A 17,780-nucleotide genomic window follows, 5' to 3' on the forward strand; every position below is an offset into this window, starting at 1 on the left:
TCCAGGTACCGCAAAGGGTTGTGGTCGGTGACCACGGTGAATTGGGAGTAGAGCAGGAGGTCTCGGAACTTCTCGGTGATCGCCCACTTCAGGGCAAGGAGCTCCAGCTTGAACGCGCTGTAGTTCTGGTTGTTTCTTTCGGACCCTCGTAGGCCCCTGCTCGCGAAGGCGATGACGCGATCTACGCCCTCTTGCTTCTGACTCAGCACGGCTCCCAGCCCCAAGTAGCTTCCGTCCGTGGTCACTACGAATGGGGAGTTGGAGGTCCGGATATGCCAACACCGGTGGCGTCATTAGGCACCCTCGCAGGTGGTCGAAGGCCTCCTGACACTTTAGAGTCCATTGGAAGGCCTCGGTCCGTCCTTTAGCGAACCCTTTCTTTTCCTTTCCCATGAGGGCATGCAGAGGCTGCGCCACTTGGGCGAAGTGGGGCACGAATCGCCGGTAGTACGACATGAATCCGATCACTTGTCGCACTTCTTTCGCCGAGCGTGGTGCCGGCCAGTCCTCCAGGGCCTTTACTTTGTCGGTGTCGACTTGGACCCCGGCCACAGATACAATGTGTCCCAGGAATTTTACTTCCGCCTTGAGGAGGAAACACTTCCGGGGCTTGAGTTTGAGGCCATGTTTGCGGAGGCGTCCGAACACCAGGTCCAGCTTCTGACAGTGGCTCTCGAAGTCCCGTAAGAACACCAACACGTCGTCCAGGTAGACCAACAGGACATCGAAGGCCAGGTCCCCTAACACCGCGGTCATCAACCGCTGGAACGTCGCCGGCGCATTGCACAGCCCGAAGGGCATACGGGTCCACTGGTAGAGGCTGAAGGGCGTCATGACGGCCGTCTTTTCTTGATCCTCCTCCTTCACCGCCACCTGGAAGTAGCCCGCCGTGAGGTCGAGGGATGAGAAGATTGTTGCCTGTCCGAGGGCGTCTAGGGACTCCTCTATATGGGGTAGAGGATACGCATCTCGGTGCGTCACATCGTTTAGTTGACGGAAGTCGCAACAGAATCGCACGGAGCCGTCTTTCTTGATCACTATCACTGCGGGCGACGCCCATGGGCTACAGTTCTCCACTAGGACGCCCTGACCGACCAGGTCCTGCATGTGTCGTTTCACTTCCTGAAAGATGTGAGGCGGTATCCGGCGGTGCCGTTGTTTGATGGTGTGTGCGTCCCCGGTGGGGATGTAGTGAGTGACCGTGGTAGTGTATCCGTAGTCTCCATCGTCGATGGAGAACACCGTCTTGTGTTTCTCCAATACCTGGTTCAGTCGGTCCACCTGTGCCCGGGTAAGGTCTTGGAGGTTCGCTTGTACGGGCACGGCTAGTCGTCAGGTCTTCTCGCCGGTGACCGCAGTAGTCGGGTTGTCTCCGGCTTCAACCGCCGTCACTCTCAATCCCCCGGCAACTTCTTCTACGGTCACCCTCTCCTTGGGCAATACTTGACGGGGGCAGTGAAGTTCCGCCAGTCGGGACCGGGGCCGAAGCACGATGGCCGCGTCGGTCGGGTTTAGTAGCCGCACGGGCACCCTCCCATTTAGGGCGTGGGCCACTACATTGACCACCAGTAGGCCGGGCGGTAGGTTGGCAGTCGGAGTACTCTCGAGCAGTATGGGGCGTCGTGTCTTTGCCGACGTCTCGCAGCGGCCCTGAGCGATCCTTTTGCTGCGTGGGTGGATGACTACCGGGTCTCGGCCGGCCACTTTCAGGTACCCCCTTCTCCCCAGGGCGGTGCACCCCTGTTCCTCGTGAGCAACGGCAGCAACGACTCGGCGCAGGGCGGCACTCCCGGCGTCGGAGCGACAACGACCTGAGGGGCGTATCCCCTTGATTCCCTCGAAGAGGTCGTACACCCCGCCAAGTATGTTCATCCCCAGGAGGCCCGGGACGGCGTGTCCCGCGGGGCTGCGGAGAGGGTCGTCTTTTACTATTAACACGTATTTTCCGGGGAACGTCATCTCTAGGCACTTCACTTCCGCGTAGAGGCACCCCACCACTGGGATTTCTAAGCCGTTGGCGGCCGTGAGGGTGATCCAGTTGGCGGAGGACAGCCTCTTCTTCGGGAAGTGCCGCTTGAAATGGGTTTCAGTCATGGTGGTAACCTCGGATCCAGTGTCGAAGAGGCAGCAGGTCTCGACGCCGTCTATCTGCACGTCTAGGGTGTAGCAGCCCCCGTATACATCTTGAGCCCCTGGGCCCTCAGCGACCGAGTCAACGGCTCCTGTCGCCACGGCGTCAATTGCCCCTCGCGTTCCAGATCGGTATCCCGACGGGCCCGGAGCTTCGGGCACGGGGAAAGGTGCTGGCCGTGGTCCGCCGGCTTGGAGTGGGCATTCCCTACTGATATGTCCCGGCTGCTGACAGGCGTAACAGATCAGTCTCCCATCCTCGCTCTGGCGGGGAAGATAAGATAAGATAAGATATTCCTTTATTGATCCCCTTGGGGAAATTCAAGGCCAATGCGGGGCAGCGGGCATGTCTCCCCTGGGTCGGCGTCCGGCGACACTTCTTTGGGGCGCATCACGCTCTTGCTGAAGGGACCGGAGGAATTGTTCTTGGCGCGCGACCAACTGTCCTTGGGCCGCGACCAACTGTTCTTGGCCCGCAAACAGCTGTCGGATGGATTTCTGTAGTGCGGCTATGCTAAGAGGGGGTTTGCGTCCCTCCGCGGCGGTGGCGTGTATCGTGCCCCGGCGGAACCCTTAGAGGGGGGCAGGACCAGCTCCTCTTCGGACCAGTCGATCGCCGCCAGCATTAATTCGAGGAACGTCCATGTCCCGTCCTCCCTTATATATTTTCTCATCTCCCGTCGCAGCGTTTCGTCCCTTAGGCCTAACACGAACTGTTCCTGCAGCAGGGTGGCGGTGTCTGAGACCTGTGTGGGTGCCCAGCGCTGTATGCGATGAATCTTCTCCTGTAAGTCGTAGGCAAACTGTCTCACGATCTCGCCATCTGTTTGTCGGCGGTCATAGAACTCTCCCAGACGGACACTGACCGGGGTTTTGTCTCCGTACGTCTCCTCCAGCAACCGGAACATGGTGTCCGGGTCCGGGACGGCCTCTTCCATCACGAATCGCACCGTCCGTTTAGCCTCGCCTTTCAGGTGTTGTTGTAAAGACTCCGCCTGCTCTTCGGCTGGCGCTCGGCTGGTCCGGAAATGTGCTTTCATTTCCCGGATCCAATCCTCCACTGGCGGCTCTCCCCTCCCTCTTTCCCCCCCGAACTCGCTGCATTTTTGGTCCCGTTGGACGTACACAGTCGAGGGGGTCGCGCGGGGTTCGCGGCCGTTCCTGTCGAGGACGGCCTGGGCCTTTTCTATGGCCACCGCCTGTCGGTCCAGGAGGCCTGCTTGGTCGTGGGCTTGGTTCGTCAGAGCCTTCACCTGTGCGGTCATGTTTTCCATCGTTTTGGTTTCTTCCTATTTGACCTCGGCGGGGTCGTGCTGGGCGCTTTGTTGCTCTAGTAGGGCCGCCTGGGCGTTGCACCTCTCTTTCAGAGCCTCCACCTGTGCAGTCAGTTTTTTCGTCGTTTCGGCTTCCTCCTCTTTAACCTCGGCGGTGGCGTCCTGGGCATTTTGTTGTTCCCGTAGGGCTGCCTGAGCGTGGCGCCTCTCTTGGAGTGCCTGTTCGGTCAAATCCCTCACCGCTTCGGTTTGTTGCTTCAGTAGTGCCGCCTGGGCCTGGCACTCCTCCTGAAGCGCCCCATACTTCGCTGCCATTTCCTGCACGGCGCGGGTCCGTTCTTCGGACATCGTGGGTCTCTCTCTCTCGGTCAATCAAAGAAGTGAGTTAGGATGTTGATCCTGTTCGTGACGCCAAATGTAGCAGGGTGGATTATCCCTGCTTTATGGGAGTGCTTGTACACAGCCACCTGGTAGCGAGAATGCAGCAGAGCTGAGTCCAGCTGGATCCCCGACTGTAGGCCAGGAATGTTGAAGTGGAGGTCGAGCAGCAGGAGTGGATGGGGCCTAGGATTCACTGACCTAGGAATGGTCCTTCTGGCCCTCCAGGGCGATCAGCAGTAGCTCCCCACACACTCACACTTCCCCCAATACTTCCTGAGCCCTCCCACGCCTGATGGCAGCAAGATGGATGATATATTCACTCCCCAAAGCAGTACTCTTCCTTAATGATGAGAGAAGACCTTTCACATTAAACTATAGGCAGGGGGTGGGGAAAAGGGTTAAACAATAATGAGCATTACCCGGAGAGAAAAGGGTTAGACAAGATACACACACAGTGTTCCCATTTACGTCTCCTTTATATAAAGTCTAGTTCAATTTTACAAGTGTATTACTGAATTAGAAAAGCTATTCCCACACTGGGCACCTAGTGCTCTCGCTCTACAATACACATGGATGAAAGTTATTCCCACATGGATGAAAGTTATTCCCACATGGATGAAAGTTATTCCCACATGGATGAAAGTGGATGAAAGTTATTCCCACATGGATGAAAGTTATTCCCACACTGGGCACCTAGTGCTCTCACTCTATATTACAGACACAGTAAGAACCTCTTCCCTTTAAGGGTTATCTACTGCTCCGCTTCGCGGTAGGTGAGCACAAGGTAAATAGTAAAGGAGTTCAATGGGAATTTTATAAAGAACCACATGTTATTATTACACTCAAAAGAAATTAACAGTGGGCCCACATTAGCAAATAAAAGTCCTAGCTAAAGCCGGCTTGAAATGGTTGGGGCGCCCCTATACACTGCTGCCAGCGTTCGTTCAAAGCACCATTTATCTTCGCCCTTAGAGAGCCTGCGCCACACAGTGAATTGTCTACCGATAACGTTTCAGCACTCAGACCGCCGCTGTACTTATCCAAGATGGCGGGCCTACTCTCACCACCACGATCCCGCGATAACAGCCAGCGGGGCGGGGTAGACGCTGGGGCAGGTGAGCTGCTGGGGAACGGCTTGGAGGGGCTGGAGGAGCGTGCAGTGTAGTGGCGTCCTCTGCTGGGCTGAAGAGGTGGGCCGACACGCGGACTAAACTGTGGTGCTAACCTAAACAAAGCTAAGCTGTGGGTCGTGGTGAACCCCCCTGCTATGACGCCTATACACAGCTAACGCAAGGTGGACAATATCTACCACCTGGTCTTCGGCGATGCTCGCCTGTTGGTTCATTCACAGTGTCTCTGGCACATTAACCAAACGCTAAGCTACCGCATACTTCTAGGATAACCCGTTGTGTAACTGAGTTTATCTGGCGCATTAACCAAACGCTAAATTACCGCATACTTCTAGGATAATCCGTTTTGTAATTGAGTTTATTCCTCGCGTGCTGAATCTCTGGAGCTCTCGTTCCAGACTTCCTTCTTCCTCCGTGGAAAACGCTGAAGAGGTCTCTCCGCTGTCCGAGCCCCGCCTTCAGCCCATTCTTCTTCACCTGATGTCTTCCATGCCCAGCGTGGCCACCAGCGCCCCTGCCGACACCTATATCCTGTCCCACAATGAAGCGTCAATGTTTAGGATAGGGAATCAAAGAGAGCAGCAAGTTAAGAGTCAATGTCGGGGTAGGGAGAATCAAAGAGCAGTCAACCGGTTACAACGTCCTCGTGAACACAGGGAATGCAAAAGATTAGCGTTAGACACCCTGAATAATAGTCAGACATATTCAGGTGGCTACACTTAGATAAACGTTTCTGTTTATCATGGGTATCTATGAATGCCATTAATGTTATTATTTGGCTCGGTTTGTTGGGCCTGTCAGTGTTTTGTGTCAAATGAAGGCTTCTAACAGAGTAGGCAACATCAGAAATAATAGCAAAGCCACTGAGTAAATAATGAAATAATATAATTTTAAGTAACAGATATTATTGTCCACATAATACACAATCATTAAATAATAGGAATAGGAATTTGAAATTCAAACGTGAATGTGGCATCATTGTTGATAAGAAATAGCAACCAATAAATATGCCATGTAAGTAAAGTGACCCAGAATTGTTTTGAGCACAATGTGGTTGAGAGAAATGGAGTCACCAGAACCTATAGGCTATTATTCATACAGGACTTTATATTAGTTACATTTATATTAGTTACATTAGTTACTTTATATTAGTTACATGGGGGCCTTTACCACAGAGGTGTCCTGATACTGAACTTGATTTCCTGGAATAATTTTATTAAAACAACGATAAACCATAATAATTCGGTACCGCCCCCATTGAGAAAACCCTAATATACAGTAGATGGATGGATGAGGTTGATTTATTGAGGTCGGTAAAAAAACAAAATCTGATTTTCTTGTTTTGTAACAGTGGAGCTTGAAATTGCCTTTAGAGTGTCAGTGTTCAAACAGAAACACAGTGGCTTGGTGCGTGAGCCACCCACATAGCAAGGTGATAATAATCAAATCTCAAATGCACCACACTGTACTTGGCATGGCATTTTGGAAGCACATGCTTGGACGGCTAATCCTTGTGTATACATTCCCCAGAGGTGGTAGGTGTTATTAAAGCCACAATCAGTGATATTATTATTTTCAGGGTATATTCACGTACATTGTTGGAAAATAAGAATGGAATGTAGGTCTATTTTACTCCAATGTTCACAAATGTTTACCAACATAAACACTAATTTTACAGCCATTAAAAAAAATAGCCCACAATTTAATAAAACTTGTGGAACAGTCTCCTTACCCAGGATATTTCAATATTGATAATCCAACGATGTCTATCCAACAGGAGTACTTTTATCTGCAGAAGATCAGTTTATTAGGGACCACAGCTTAGGCTGAACGCCTTCTTCAGCCTATAAAAAAACATGTTTATTTACCCGTGATCTAGTGTTGATCCAGGTATCAAGAGTTGGATCAATCTATAGACAATAAAAACTTGATTGCAATTTAGTTTCTTTCCTTTTTGGTGGCAGTTGGTGGACTACCCCATTTGTTTACGTCTGGATCACCGATGGGGGCTTTAAACCCCTCCGATCCACTGTTTTGACAGAGCTTTCTGTTCTCTCTCACCCAGTGTTGCCACCAACTTCTCCCAGACGCTCCGCCATTGCTCTCCCCGCGCAGGAACCCCGGCGGAGCGGCAGACACCAGGGTTCACTGGCCTGGCGGGGGAGCAGCTGCAGAGGGGCTTTAATCATTAGCAAGGCGAGCAGCTGTACGGCCAACTGTGTATGTGTGCACATGTCCAGACTAATGTATGTCCAGACTAAATGTATATACAATACTGTACTAGCGAGATGTTAGGCTGCCAGAAAGTAAAGCTGTCATCCAAAACAGAACATGTATGATGATGTTGTTGTAAAAGGCCCTGAAAGGTCTGATCTGTACGCTGTGCTCAGGAAGAATTTAAATTTTTTTTTGTACACGATAATGGACATTTTCTGGACATACAGCCATACGTTTCTCGTCGACTGTATTGTCTGATACTTTTAACTATTGCCTGTATCTAATACTTACTGGACGGTCATGCTGATTGCGATGAAGGCATTGCCCTCCGACAAAATAATTCATTTTGAATGAGAGAATCTGTTCCCGATGCGTCGCGTTGCATTTCAGCTGTCGCATACAATTGGATTTATCCTACTTACATTTACATTTACATTTAGTCATTTAGTTGACGCTTTTATCCAAAGCGACTTACAATTTCTGTACGACAAGTCATCAGGAAGGGCACAACTCTTTCAGCTGAGTAACAATGTTCATCAAAGTGTTGCGTGTTACAGTGTAGGTTAGTTTATTAGGACAAGTGCATGACAGTGAGGTTAGTTAGGGTTAGATATTTTTTATTTCTTTTGCATTGAAACACATACATAAGCTAAAACGATAGGTTATGTAGATAACCTAGTTATATTAGTATTGGCTAAGCGTCCCGCTCTGAGCCTTACGAGATACTCTATATCTCCTGTGATACCTAATGTATCTCCCACGAACAAAAAACACATGCACCCCACCTGTATGGGGCCCCGCCCCTTATGGTGGTACCACCCATATAACCATGACTCTGGTCATGAAACACCCTTCCTCGCCAAAAACCCGTCCCAGGAAAAGACCCCTCAAGAGGGAACTCAGGGCGCGCAGAGCGGGACGCTTAGCCAATACTAATATAACTAGGTTATCTACATAACCTATCGTTATATTTCGTATAGCATCGCGTCCCGCTCTGAGCCTTACGAGATAATGGGGAAGAGCGGGCGCGAGACCCGACAGATGTACCCCCTGAGGACCCGTAAGCCCACATCAAGGGGTGCGGGGAGCCCTGTCACCCCATCCTTCCTAACGAAGGGGGGGCGCAGTCAACTCCACCTGAATGCGAACAAGAGGGAGCCAGAACCCCTTGAACACACCGTACAGGCGGAACCACGTGTGACTCAACACACTGCGGCCCATACCCATACACTCCTGCTACCCGACCAAAGGACGGGAAGCAGGAAAGGCCACAGACCCCAGAACCGCCTGGGAGACAGAACCCCCGGTCATGTCCATGAGGTAAAACCTTACAAAGGGGCCCGGTGAGGACCATGAAGCTGCAGCACAGATGGCCTCCACCGAGGCCCCACCCAGGAGAGCGGCAGAGGCAGCCACCCCACGAGTGGAGTGCGCCCTGACGCCCCCAGGGGGATCCTGCCCAGCCAGCGTGTAGCAGAGGGTAACACCCTCGCACAACCAATGGGACAGGCGCTGCTCCGACAGTGCCTTACCAGCACGAGCCCCACCGTAACAGACAAAAAGCTGGTCGGTAACCCTGAAATCCTGAGTACGGCTGAGGTAAATCCCCAAGCACGGACTGGACATGACAGGTGAAGGCCCGCATCTAACTCACCAGTGTGAGGAGGAGGACGAAACGCCTGAACCACAATATCCCGGGAGCGGAAGGAACTCCGGATATTCTTAGGCACGAAAGCAGGATTAGGTCGCAGAGTGACACCGCAATCGGTCCGAAAAGACAGGCACTCTGGACGTACCGAGAGAGCACAGAGCTCACCTACGCGTTTAGCGGAAGTGACAGCCAGAAGGAACGCGGTCCTGAAGGACAGCTGTCCCAACGGCGCCCGCTCGAGCGGCTCAAACGGGGCCAAGGACAACCGACCGAGGACCAATTGAAGATCCCAAGTCGGAGCCAAGGAGCGTTGCACCGGCTTAACGCGTCGAGCGCCAAGCAGGAAACGCTTCACAAGAGGGTGGCTGAACAAGACATCCCCTCAAACCCCTCATGATAGGAGGATATAGCTGCTGCATATACCCTCACCGTCGAAGCCGACAGTCTATCAAGGAGAGACTGGAGGTAACTAAGGACAGCAACCAGGGGGCAGGAGACTGAGTCCTGGCCCCCCGCCTTACACCACACTTGGAACATACGTCATCTGCCCGCGTAAGCGCGACAGTGGAGGGAGCATGCGCATTCCAGATGGTAACACCATCAGGATCAAGGACCTGCGCCCCTCAACGTACCCGTCCCAACAACTGACCTAACAGATGTATGGGGAAGAATCCCTGGCGGCACGGCATCGGTCCCAGACCTGCCTGGCCATGTCCAGACGCAATCCTCACCCGTCAGGATGAGGGCCGCCCCGCGACAGTACACCTGCACCCACATTCTCCCTGCCGGGGATGTGGGGAGCCCTTAGGCCGCGCAGATGGAGGACGCCCATAGCCAGCCGCCCGCCGCCTGGTGCAGACAGGGGGAGCGTACTCCTCCCTGTCTGTCGATACACGACACTGACGTCGTATCGTCCGTCCTGATCAACACCATTTGTGGACCAGAAGGACCGCTTTCAACACCAACACATTGAACGTAGCGCAGACCGGGCAGCATGGTTTGCCAGCTGCCCCCTACTGCGTTGGCCCGACGCGTCACCAGCGAGGGAGGCGTCGGTGAAAACGCGACGTGAGACAGCGCCGTAACCGTCCTAGGACGGAACCTCCCGAGCGTATTGACAACACGCTCTGAGATGGATGCCCATAGCCCTCCAACCGTTGACTGGGAAGAGGAATACTCTACATCCAGTCTACAGCAACCCCAGGCTGGTAGAGACCTGCCTGGTACGAGACCTGACGATCCACCTTGACCGCGAAGGACCAGAACGTCATCAGGGCAGAACACTCCGTAACCCCGGATGACGCAGAGGCCCCAGTGCGGCCTCCACGCACTTGGTGAAGATGCGGGGAGCCAGAGAAAACCGAACGGCAGCCTCTGGTACTCATACGCTAACCCTGCAAAGGAAGCGTAGGTAAGCCCTAGGATGGAAGATCGGGGATGCGCATACGCATCCTACAGGTCTATGGAGGAGAACCAGACCCCCACCTGACAGTGTTCAACAGGTAGGAGACGATCCAAAAAATGCTGAACCTTCCCATGGGACAGGTCCAGCCTGGGTCTTACACCCCTCCCTCCCGACTTCTCGGGCAGAGAACACCGGGAGGAGAACGCCACGACGATGGCTTGCTTCGTCCACAGAGATTGGATCTCGTCGACCAGAGCTGTCCCTGCTGGAGACCCCGACAACAGGGTCTGTACCAAACCTGAAAACGGGTGGGGTTGTGTAAACACAAGTCCCCGCCTCACCATTCTCTCCATCTACCTCGACATATGGTACTGCCGTAGTCATATGTGACGACACTCCCAACGCACCCGCCGTCACGTGGCGCAGGTCCGCCAGGAACTGTAGATAGTTGGCCCGGTCCCCCCCGCTGTGCGAAGACAACCCTGGAATCGTGCGAGGAGCGCGTTCCGTGTCGGAACACCTGACCCTGACACCACCCACGAGGCAATCGCACCCAAGGGGGAACCCCGACAGAAAAGGGCCTGTCTGATACGGGGGGCTTCCGATCAAAAAAGCCCCCCCACTGAACACCCCTCCAGAACATGCTGAAGGAGTTGTTCTGCAGCCGGACATGCAAGGTGTAAGGCCCCCATGGGTTCCTACACACCGTAGCCCTGCAGTGATATCACTACCACCCCAAACCATGTGAGCTGCGACCACTTGCCAATATTCCAGGAGTGGGAGCACCAACATGATACCTGGCCTGGCGAAGGCGAGGCCAGGGAAGCCCGCACTGTGTGCCTCAAAAGGTTTCGAGCCCCCCTGCTGACAACACTTAAGTTGACAGACGTAACACCAGGCTCAACCAACACAGTTCAAGGTGTGGGAGCCGCTTGACAGCACAACATTCTCACGGACAGACCCAGGCTCAGCCATCAACTGGGTGTCAGCCCCTGTCTCCATGAGAAGCGAAGAATGGGGCCGCATACGCTTCAAGAAGGTCCGCGGCCCGCAGCCAAAGGAACACACCCAGAGCCCCGCTTCTGAGGGTAACAGAAAGCGGACTGAGCGGGGAGCGGGCTGCTCGCGGCAAAATGACGACGGAGTGGTTTACCAACACCGAAATCACCCAAAATGGCCGATCCCTCGGCCGCCAAGACTGTCGGCCTCGCGATACCCTGTCGATTCTCCAACCAGGGCACCACTGGCGGGGGAAACATGGCCGCCTGTCGAGGGCCCCGTCATCGCCGCTGACGAGGCCGTGCTCTCTCTTCTTCTGGCTGCGCGGTGTGAGGCGGTGTAGGGCCTAGGACAATACCGCCCGCGCTCCAGCAGAAGACCAAAATCCCCTGCGGAGAGGGGAACCCTGAGCGGTTATAGCTTGCGGCTGGGTCAAAGCTAATAACGTCAACATCCTCGACGGAGTGGTTTACCAACACCGTGCGCGATGTGTCGACGTCGGCCGGCCCTCAAGGCCCCTCCACCAGACACCATTTCTGTAATAGAAAAAACACCAATTCGAACACAGTTCTAATCGTTGCCAATTCCATACCGTGGCGGTACAAGCCTTAACAGCCCACCAGCCACTCGCCAGGCCGACCCATGGTGTCGGCCGGGCGGGGCATTGTTTCAATATATCAAAAACAAAGGACTGACGTTAACATGGAGCACCAGTGGTGATTGCAAACAGCACCCTCCACTGTGGTGTGGACCATGAAAAGGTTAAATGAATAAAAGAGCTAAACCACAAAAACTGTAGAATGAGCAAACCCATACACACAAAGTTTAAGGCGAGACGGACCAGACCCGTCTTCATTCAAAATATTCACAACAGAACACCAGCCCTAGTTTAGCCCATTTACCAAAAAAGGTAAACAAAGCCCCCCCCCCGCACTACTCCCCCAGTATACCGATTGACCGTCAGTATGAATGGTTTGAGAGGAGAGAAAGCTTGTAGCAAGACAGACCTTCTCATAGCAGAGTGACAAAATGAAACAATAGCCCCCTACACAGGGCCGCCCCAGGAGATGGGGGGCCTCGCGTCTAAAAACGCACAGGGCCTCACATTTCTCCCAAGCGGCCCTGCCCTTACACTACTGCAGCCTAACGCCAGGCAATGTGGAACCCAAGACAACAATTGCCTGTGCACAGACACGCAACATGTTTACCATGTCGGCTGGACCCATAGCCCCACTACCCGACGCCAACCCAGATGGGAACACCGTTCAACAAACCCCGCCGGAACACAAGGTAATACCTGGCTAGAACCTAGCCACAACCTACCCCGTTGTCAACCCATTTACCCGAAAAAGGTAAATAGAACTCAAAACCCCACAACAGCTACCGACTGACCTTCATTGATGAACCGGGCAAGAGGCGGGAGAGTGACAACATCTCACGGCGGAGACATTAAAACAGCATAGCAATTAGCAGTAGTGATAGCATGCGGCAGTAGCGATAGCATGTTAGCATAGCTTTAGATGTTTTAGCAGCACGCCCAAGACAGCTTGGAAACCGTTCCCTGCAGAGAACGTTCACCAAACCATCTTGCCCCTGGCGCCAACACACAACAAGGTTGTGTTAACAACACAAACCAGCATTACTAACACTAATACCCATGCCTGAAGACACAGGGCCTACCTGAGTACAAGCTGGCCCGACAGCCAGCCTTGTACAGCTGAACCTCGATGTGCAGTCATCAAACGAGGAACATCACAGGCCCGTCGTGTCGCCGAAAACATGCGTCGAAGATGCCAGGGGCCAGCAACCTCCGGTAAGCTTCCAACATTATTAATCTTCCTTAATCTTTTCATTCCGCTAGCTCGTATGGTGCAAGCATCCAGTACGCTGGGACGAAAATAGAGGAAGGGTGTTTCATGACCAGAGTCATGGTTATATGGGTGGTACCACCATAAGGGGCGGGGCCCCATACAGGTGGGGTGCATGTGTTTTTTGTTCGTGGGAGATACATTAGGTATCACAGGAGATATAGAGTATCTCGTAAGGCTCAGAGCGGGACGCGATGCTATACGAAATATAACAGATGTTATATAGCTAGTTTGTTTGATTGTACATAACCCTCTCTAGACCTCTAATGAACCTCAGACACTGTTTCCTCATTTATTCAACTTTCCTCAAGTTGTTTCTGTGTCTATCCAATTTGACCGACTGTCCAATATGACTGGGGTCCTTTTTTTAGTTGGGTCACTCACACTGTATGTCATCTCACTGTACGTGGCTTCACATCGATAGCGTCAGTATTATGTACAATGTGTACATTTTACAAATAGGTACATATATTACCTAGTCTTCATGGCGATAGCGTCGGTCTTATGTACAATGTGTACTTATTACAAATAGGTACAAATTACATATTCAAACAATGGAAACGATTTCAGTTCCTGGCTTGTGCAGAAAATGTTATATCATGACAAGGCTTATGTACAGTACAATGCCCAGCATGTTCAGCACCATGGACAGCAGCCCTCCAACAGAGTTCAACTGTTCACTCCTCCTTACCTGCTCCATTCTGCTCCTGTAATGTCACACCCTTCAGCGTTGGGCTGTCATGAGATATAACATTTTGTTTGCATACAGTTGGATTTATCCTACTTTTGCATTGAAACACATGCATAAGCTAAACCAGATGTTAGAGCTAGTTTGATGATTAGTGCGACAGTAGCTCAGGAGGTAGAGCAGTCGTCTGGTAATCCGGAGGTTCCCGGTTTGATTGTCGAAGTGTCCTTGAGCAAGACACTTAACCCCTAATTGCTCCCGATGTGCAGGTTGTCACCTTGCATGGTTGCCTCTGCCATCGGTATGTGAATGTGTGAGTGAATAGGTAAAATGTGAGGAACAAATTGTGAAGCGCTTTGGCGCTAGATCTCTAATGAACGGCCTCCAAGACATTATTTTCTCATTTATTCATCTTTCCTCAAGTTTGTTCTATTAAAGCTGAAAACTGTTGAGGAAAATAGTGTCTGCAGTTAAATATATAATATGTAGCATTTCCATTACAATGTCTAAAAATTACTAAACCTCTGTTATATATTTTGTTGAGTTGTGTACTGACATCATCCCAAATGTCAAAGTTCAGACCATGAGAAATTTAGAGTTGAGTCAAGAACAGATGTGGGTGATGTACCCCAGTCCGCCAGTATCTTTCAAACCATAGATATACAGTATATATAAATACTAGATGGCGCAAGGCGGCGTGATTACCAAACCAAGCCGCATTTCTCGGAGACGCTCTCTGATTGGCCGACGCCTGTTTCTACACTGGTTAAGCTTAGGCACTCTTCGAAGTCGGTTAAGGTTAGAGTTTGTCTTAGAGCGTGACGGCAAGTTCTTTCGACGGTTAAGCTTAGGCACTCTTTCGAAGTTGGTTAATGTTAGAGTTTGTCTTAGAGGATGGCGATAGAACGCCAGGTAGTTTGCAGGCTGTTTGACGTGGAAATGGGCAAAGACACAGCTCGTCACGGATTGGGCAAACACGTCAGTGGCGAATCATAGCCACGTTAATAACGTTTGTAATAAACCAAACCGTTTATAAATCCATCAAGATTTCAGCGAGTTAAGAGTATTTTTGTTTGTGCAGATCACTCACCAATAGCTTGGAAGAATTTTAAGTACGTCTTTAACAAACCAAACGGTTGAAAATTGAGCAAGCTATGGTACATGCACTATATAATTCAATAGTACATGCACTATAGACATTTATATTATGAGTGGGCGTGCTACCTGTAGCAAGATGGCCGCCATGTGGCAATGTCGGTCTCCGTTGGCCAGCAGTGTGGGTGAGTCATCTAGTCTTTATATATATCTATGTTTCAAACCATGTCAGGCTCATTTGAATTCTAAATCTAGTGAAAACTATCCTAAAGCTAGGTAGTAAGTAATCTACCTTGCCTATATTAATACAGACTATGCTAAACTGTCTATACTACTATGCACTCAAGACTGTAGCACCCAAGTTCAACACTGTTTGATGAACAATGTTACTTAGCTGCCAGACTTGTACCTTTCCTGCTGACTTGTTGTACAGAACTTATAAGTCGCTTTGGATCAAATCGTCAGCTAAATGACTAAATGTTAAATGTTATGTCCAATGATCACATCACGACAGAACAATCGGATTCAGCTAATCTGTGAGATGCCGCATTAATGAGACAGACGGTACTATACAGCGCTCTATGCTATATATAAATGCAGACCATTATGAAGACCAGAGAGACAACAAGGACTCTGACGTTGGCACTGAATGACTCAGTACCACCGTACTGTACATAAAGGAAGTGTTTGTTTGATCGGCTCCCAGCTGTGCTTCTTTGCGTCCTGCTCACCCTCCTCTATGAGTGTTGTTTTGATGTCTCGCCTCGGCTTAAAGGACGAACAAAATGGAATGTAACATCATGTGACGCTACAGCACACACACACACACACACACACACACACATGCAAGCATGCATGCACGCGCGATAACATGCGCACACACAAACTGATGCAACAGCACATACACAAACGCACACACTGACACGACAGCACACACACGCACGTACACGCACACACACGCAAGCACACACAAACACAGACACACACAGAGCTTTCCCCAGGAAAGGCTTTGATTTAGAATTTCTGCGAAAATCGCCCAGCTCTGTGGCGTGTGTATACAAAGCTGTCAGAGGAGTAGATAAACTCTTGAAATATTAATTATCTGATCGTTATCTGCAGGCTGGAGCCAATCAATCTCTGACTGAAAGCTTGAAAGCAAGCTAACAGAGAGAAAATAAGACATTCTACAGGGACATTTTAAAAAATAAACAGAAAAACGGTTAAATCAAAAATAGGATTATGTGGGGCTTTGTGGTATTTCCATGATAATTTGATGATTATTTTGGTTGAATAAGGTGCTACTGCTTGACAGCTAGTATGTACCATTGGGGAATTTGGATTACACCTTCAGAATGTTAAACACACTACACAAGCATTCATAAAATGTCTCCAGGATGATGCAATATACTTGTGAAAGATGCTATATTCTATCAAGGGATGAAAAAACATCTCTCTTCATCTACATCATTTCATTGAGCTGTAATTAACACAACACAGTGTGTTCAGTGTCCTCTGATGACATCAAGGGAGGAGATATTCAAACTCATTAACTCTCAATAACTGTCAAACTAAATGCATGTGCAAAATAAGCTTTGTCACGTGATCAGAACACGTTCTTTGGCAGATTCAGGGGGAATGGAAGTGGGAAGAAGACGTTACTCTCTTCACTAAAACATTTAGTTAAGTCCTTATCTTTTGTCAACATAAACAACATTAACTAAATCAACTTCACGTGACCTCTCTCCTCAGGACAAACTGTTGGGATGAGTATAAACACGTGCAAATAGGGATAATAAACTATTATTAGCACTTGCCTTCAGGTCAGATTTTGAACCACATGTAATCATTACACACTTCATCAACTCAACGCTGAATCCTTTCACACTGTTATCTTATACCGGTATGGATAAAAGATGATCAAAATGTATAATGAAAAAAGTATTCTCTCATGAATGTGACCATGTGAGGTTATTTAGGAGCATTTTCCTCGTGTTTAGACTGCGGTGCTCAGTGTGTGTTTGGGAAAATGTTAAATGGTTGATAAATCACTCGACACAGGGGCCAACAGACCCCCCCCCCCCCCCCCCCCCCCCACTCGCGCCCCCCCCGTCTGTGTTCATCATGCACTAGAGATAATCTCTCTCTCCATCTCCAACAGGCCTGTATCCATGGTAACCCGCGCTGTTGTGAAAGAAATGAGATTTGAATCGTAGAGAAGGTGGAGAGAATTGTGCTTTTCAGACACTTGAAATGAAAGAGAAAATGGAGGGAGGGAGGGAGGGAGGGGACATGAGGACGATGAAGCACATGTCTCAACCGAGCCTAAGGGCATGTGGACGTTTTAACCTGTTGAAAGAGATTACAGGGTTGAGTCCAGGGTCACAACCTTGTTAACCTGCTGTAATGGATGCCCTGTAATGTCCTGCCTCAGGACACAGGGCGCAATTAGAAAGGGATTTTTTTTCTCTCTACGAGCCAAGTTGAAAATCTTGCCAGAGAAACAAGCAACCGGGTCTAAGGAAACAAGCCCAAGAGAAGCGACTTGGCTACTGTAGGCCACTTGATGAATGTATATATATTTATATATATAATACTGTAAACAAAATGTCTTCTTTTTAACTCTAGCAAGGTTGAGCAAAACCAACTGGCCAACAAAAATTCTTATAAAAAAATTAATTAATGAATGCAAATGAAAGTTGCATATAATGAACTGGCCAAGTAATGATATCAGTGAAGGCAGTGATATCAGTGAAGTTGGCCTTTTATTTAGACAATCGTCACAATTTGGACCCTTGACTGGCCATCTCAATGAATATAATGTAGGCCAGTCACACTTACTGTCATAGTCACAGCACGAGCGTACTTCACTCCCCCAGTAGGAGTAAGAAGACGTTTGGAACTAGGCTAATTGAGGAACCCACTTCCAGTGACTGATGCTAAGC

At 50.3% G+C, this 17,780-nt stretch overlaps 1 protein-coding gene across 1 annotated transcript in view; it reads left to right on the top strand.

Moving 5' to 3' along the window:
• Window positions 1–4,830: 4,830 nt before the first annotated feature.
• The window catches only part of glp2r (glucagon-like peptide 2 receptor), a gene marked incomplete at both ends in the record, with an annotated part of 120,507 nt that continues 107,557 nt past the window's right edge, over window positions 4,831–17,780 (top strand). The window contains one exon of the mRNA XM_084323036.1: window positions 4,831–4,900. Coding sequence (XP_084179162.1) covers window positions 4,831–4,900 — 70 coding nt within the window. The remainder of the gene's footprint in view (window positions 4,901–17,780) is intronic.

This window comes from Notolepis coatsorum (genome assembly GCF_963971535.1).
Source record: "Notolepis coatsorum genome assembly, chromosome: 10".
NCBI classification, from domain to species: Eukaryota; Metazoa; Chordata; class Actinopteri; order Aulopiformes; family Paralepididae; genus Notolepis; species Notolepis coatsorum.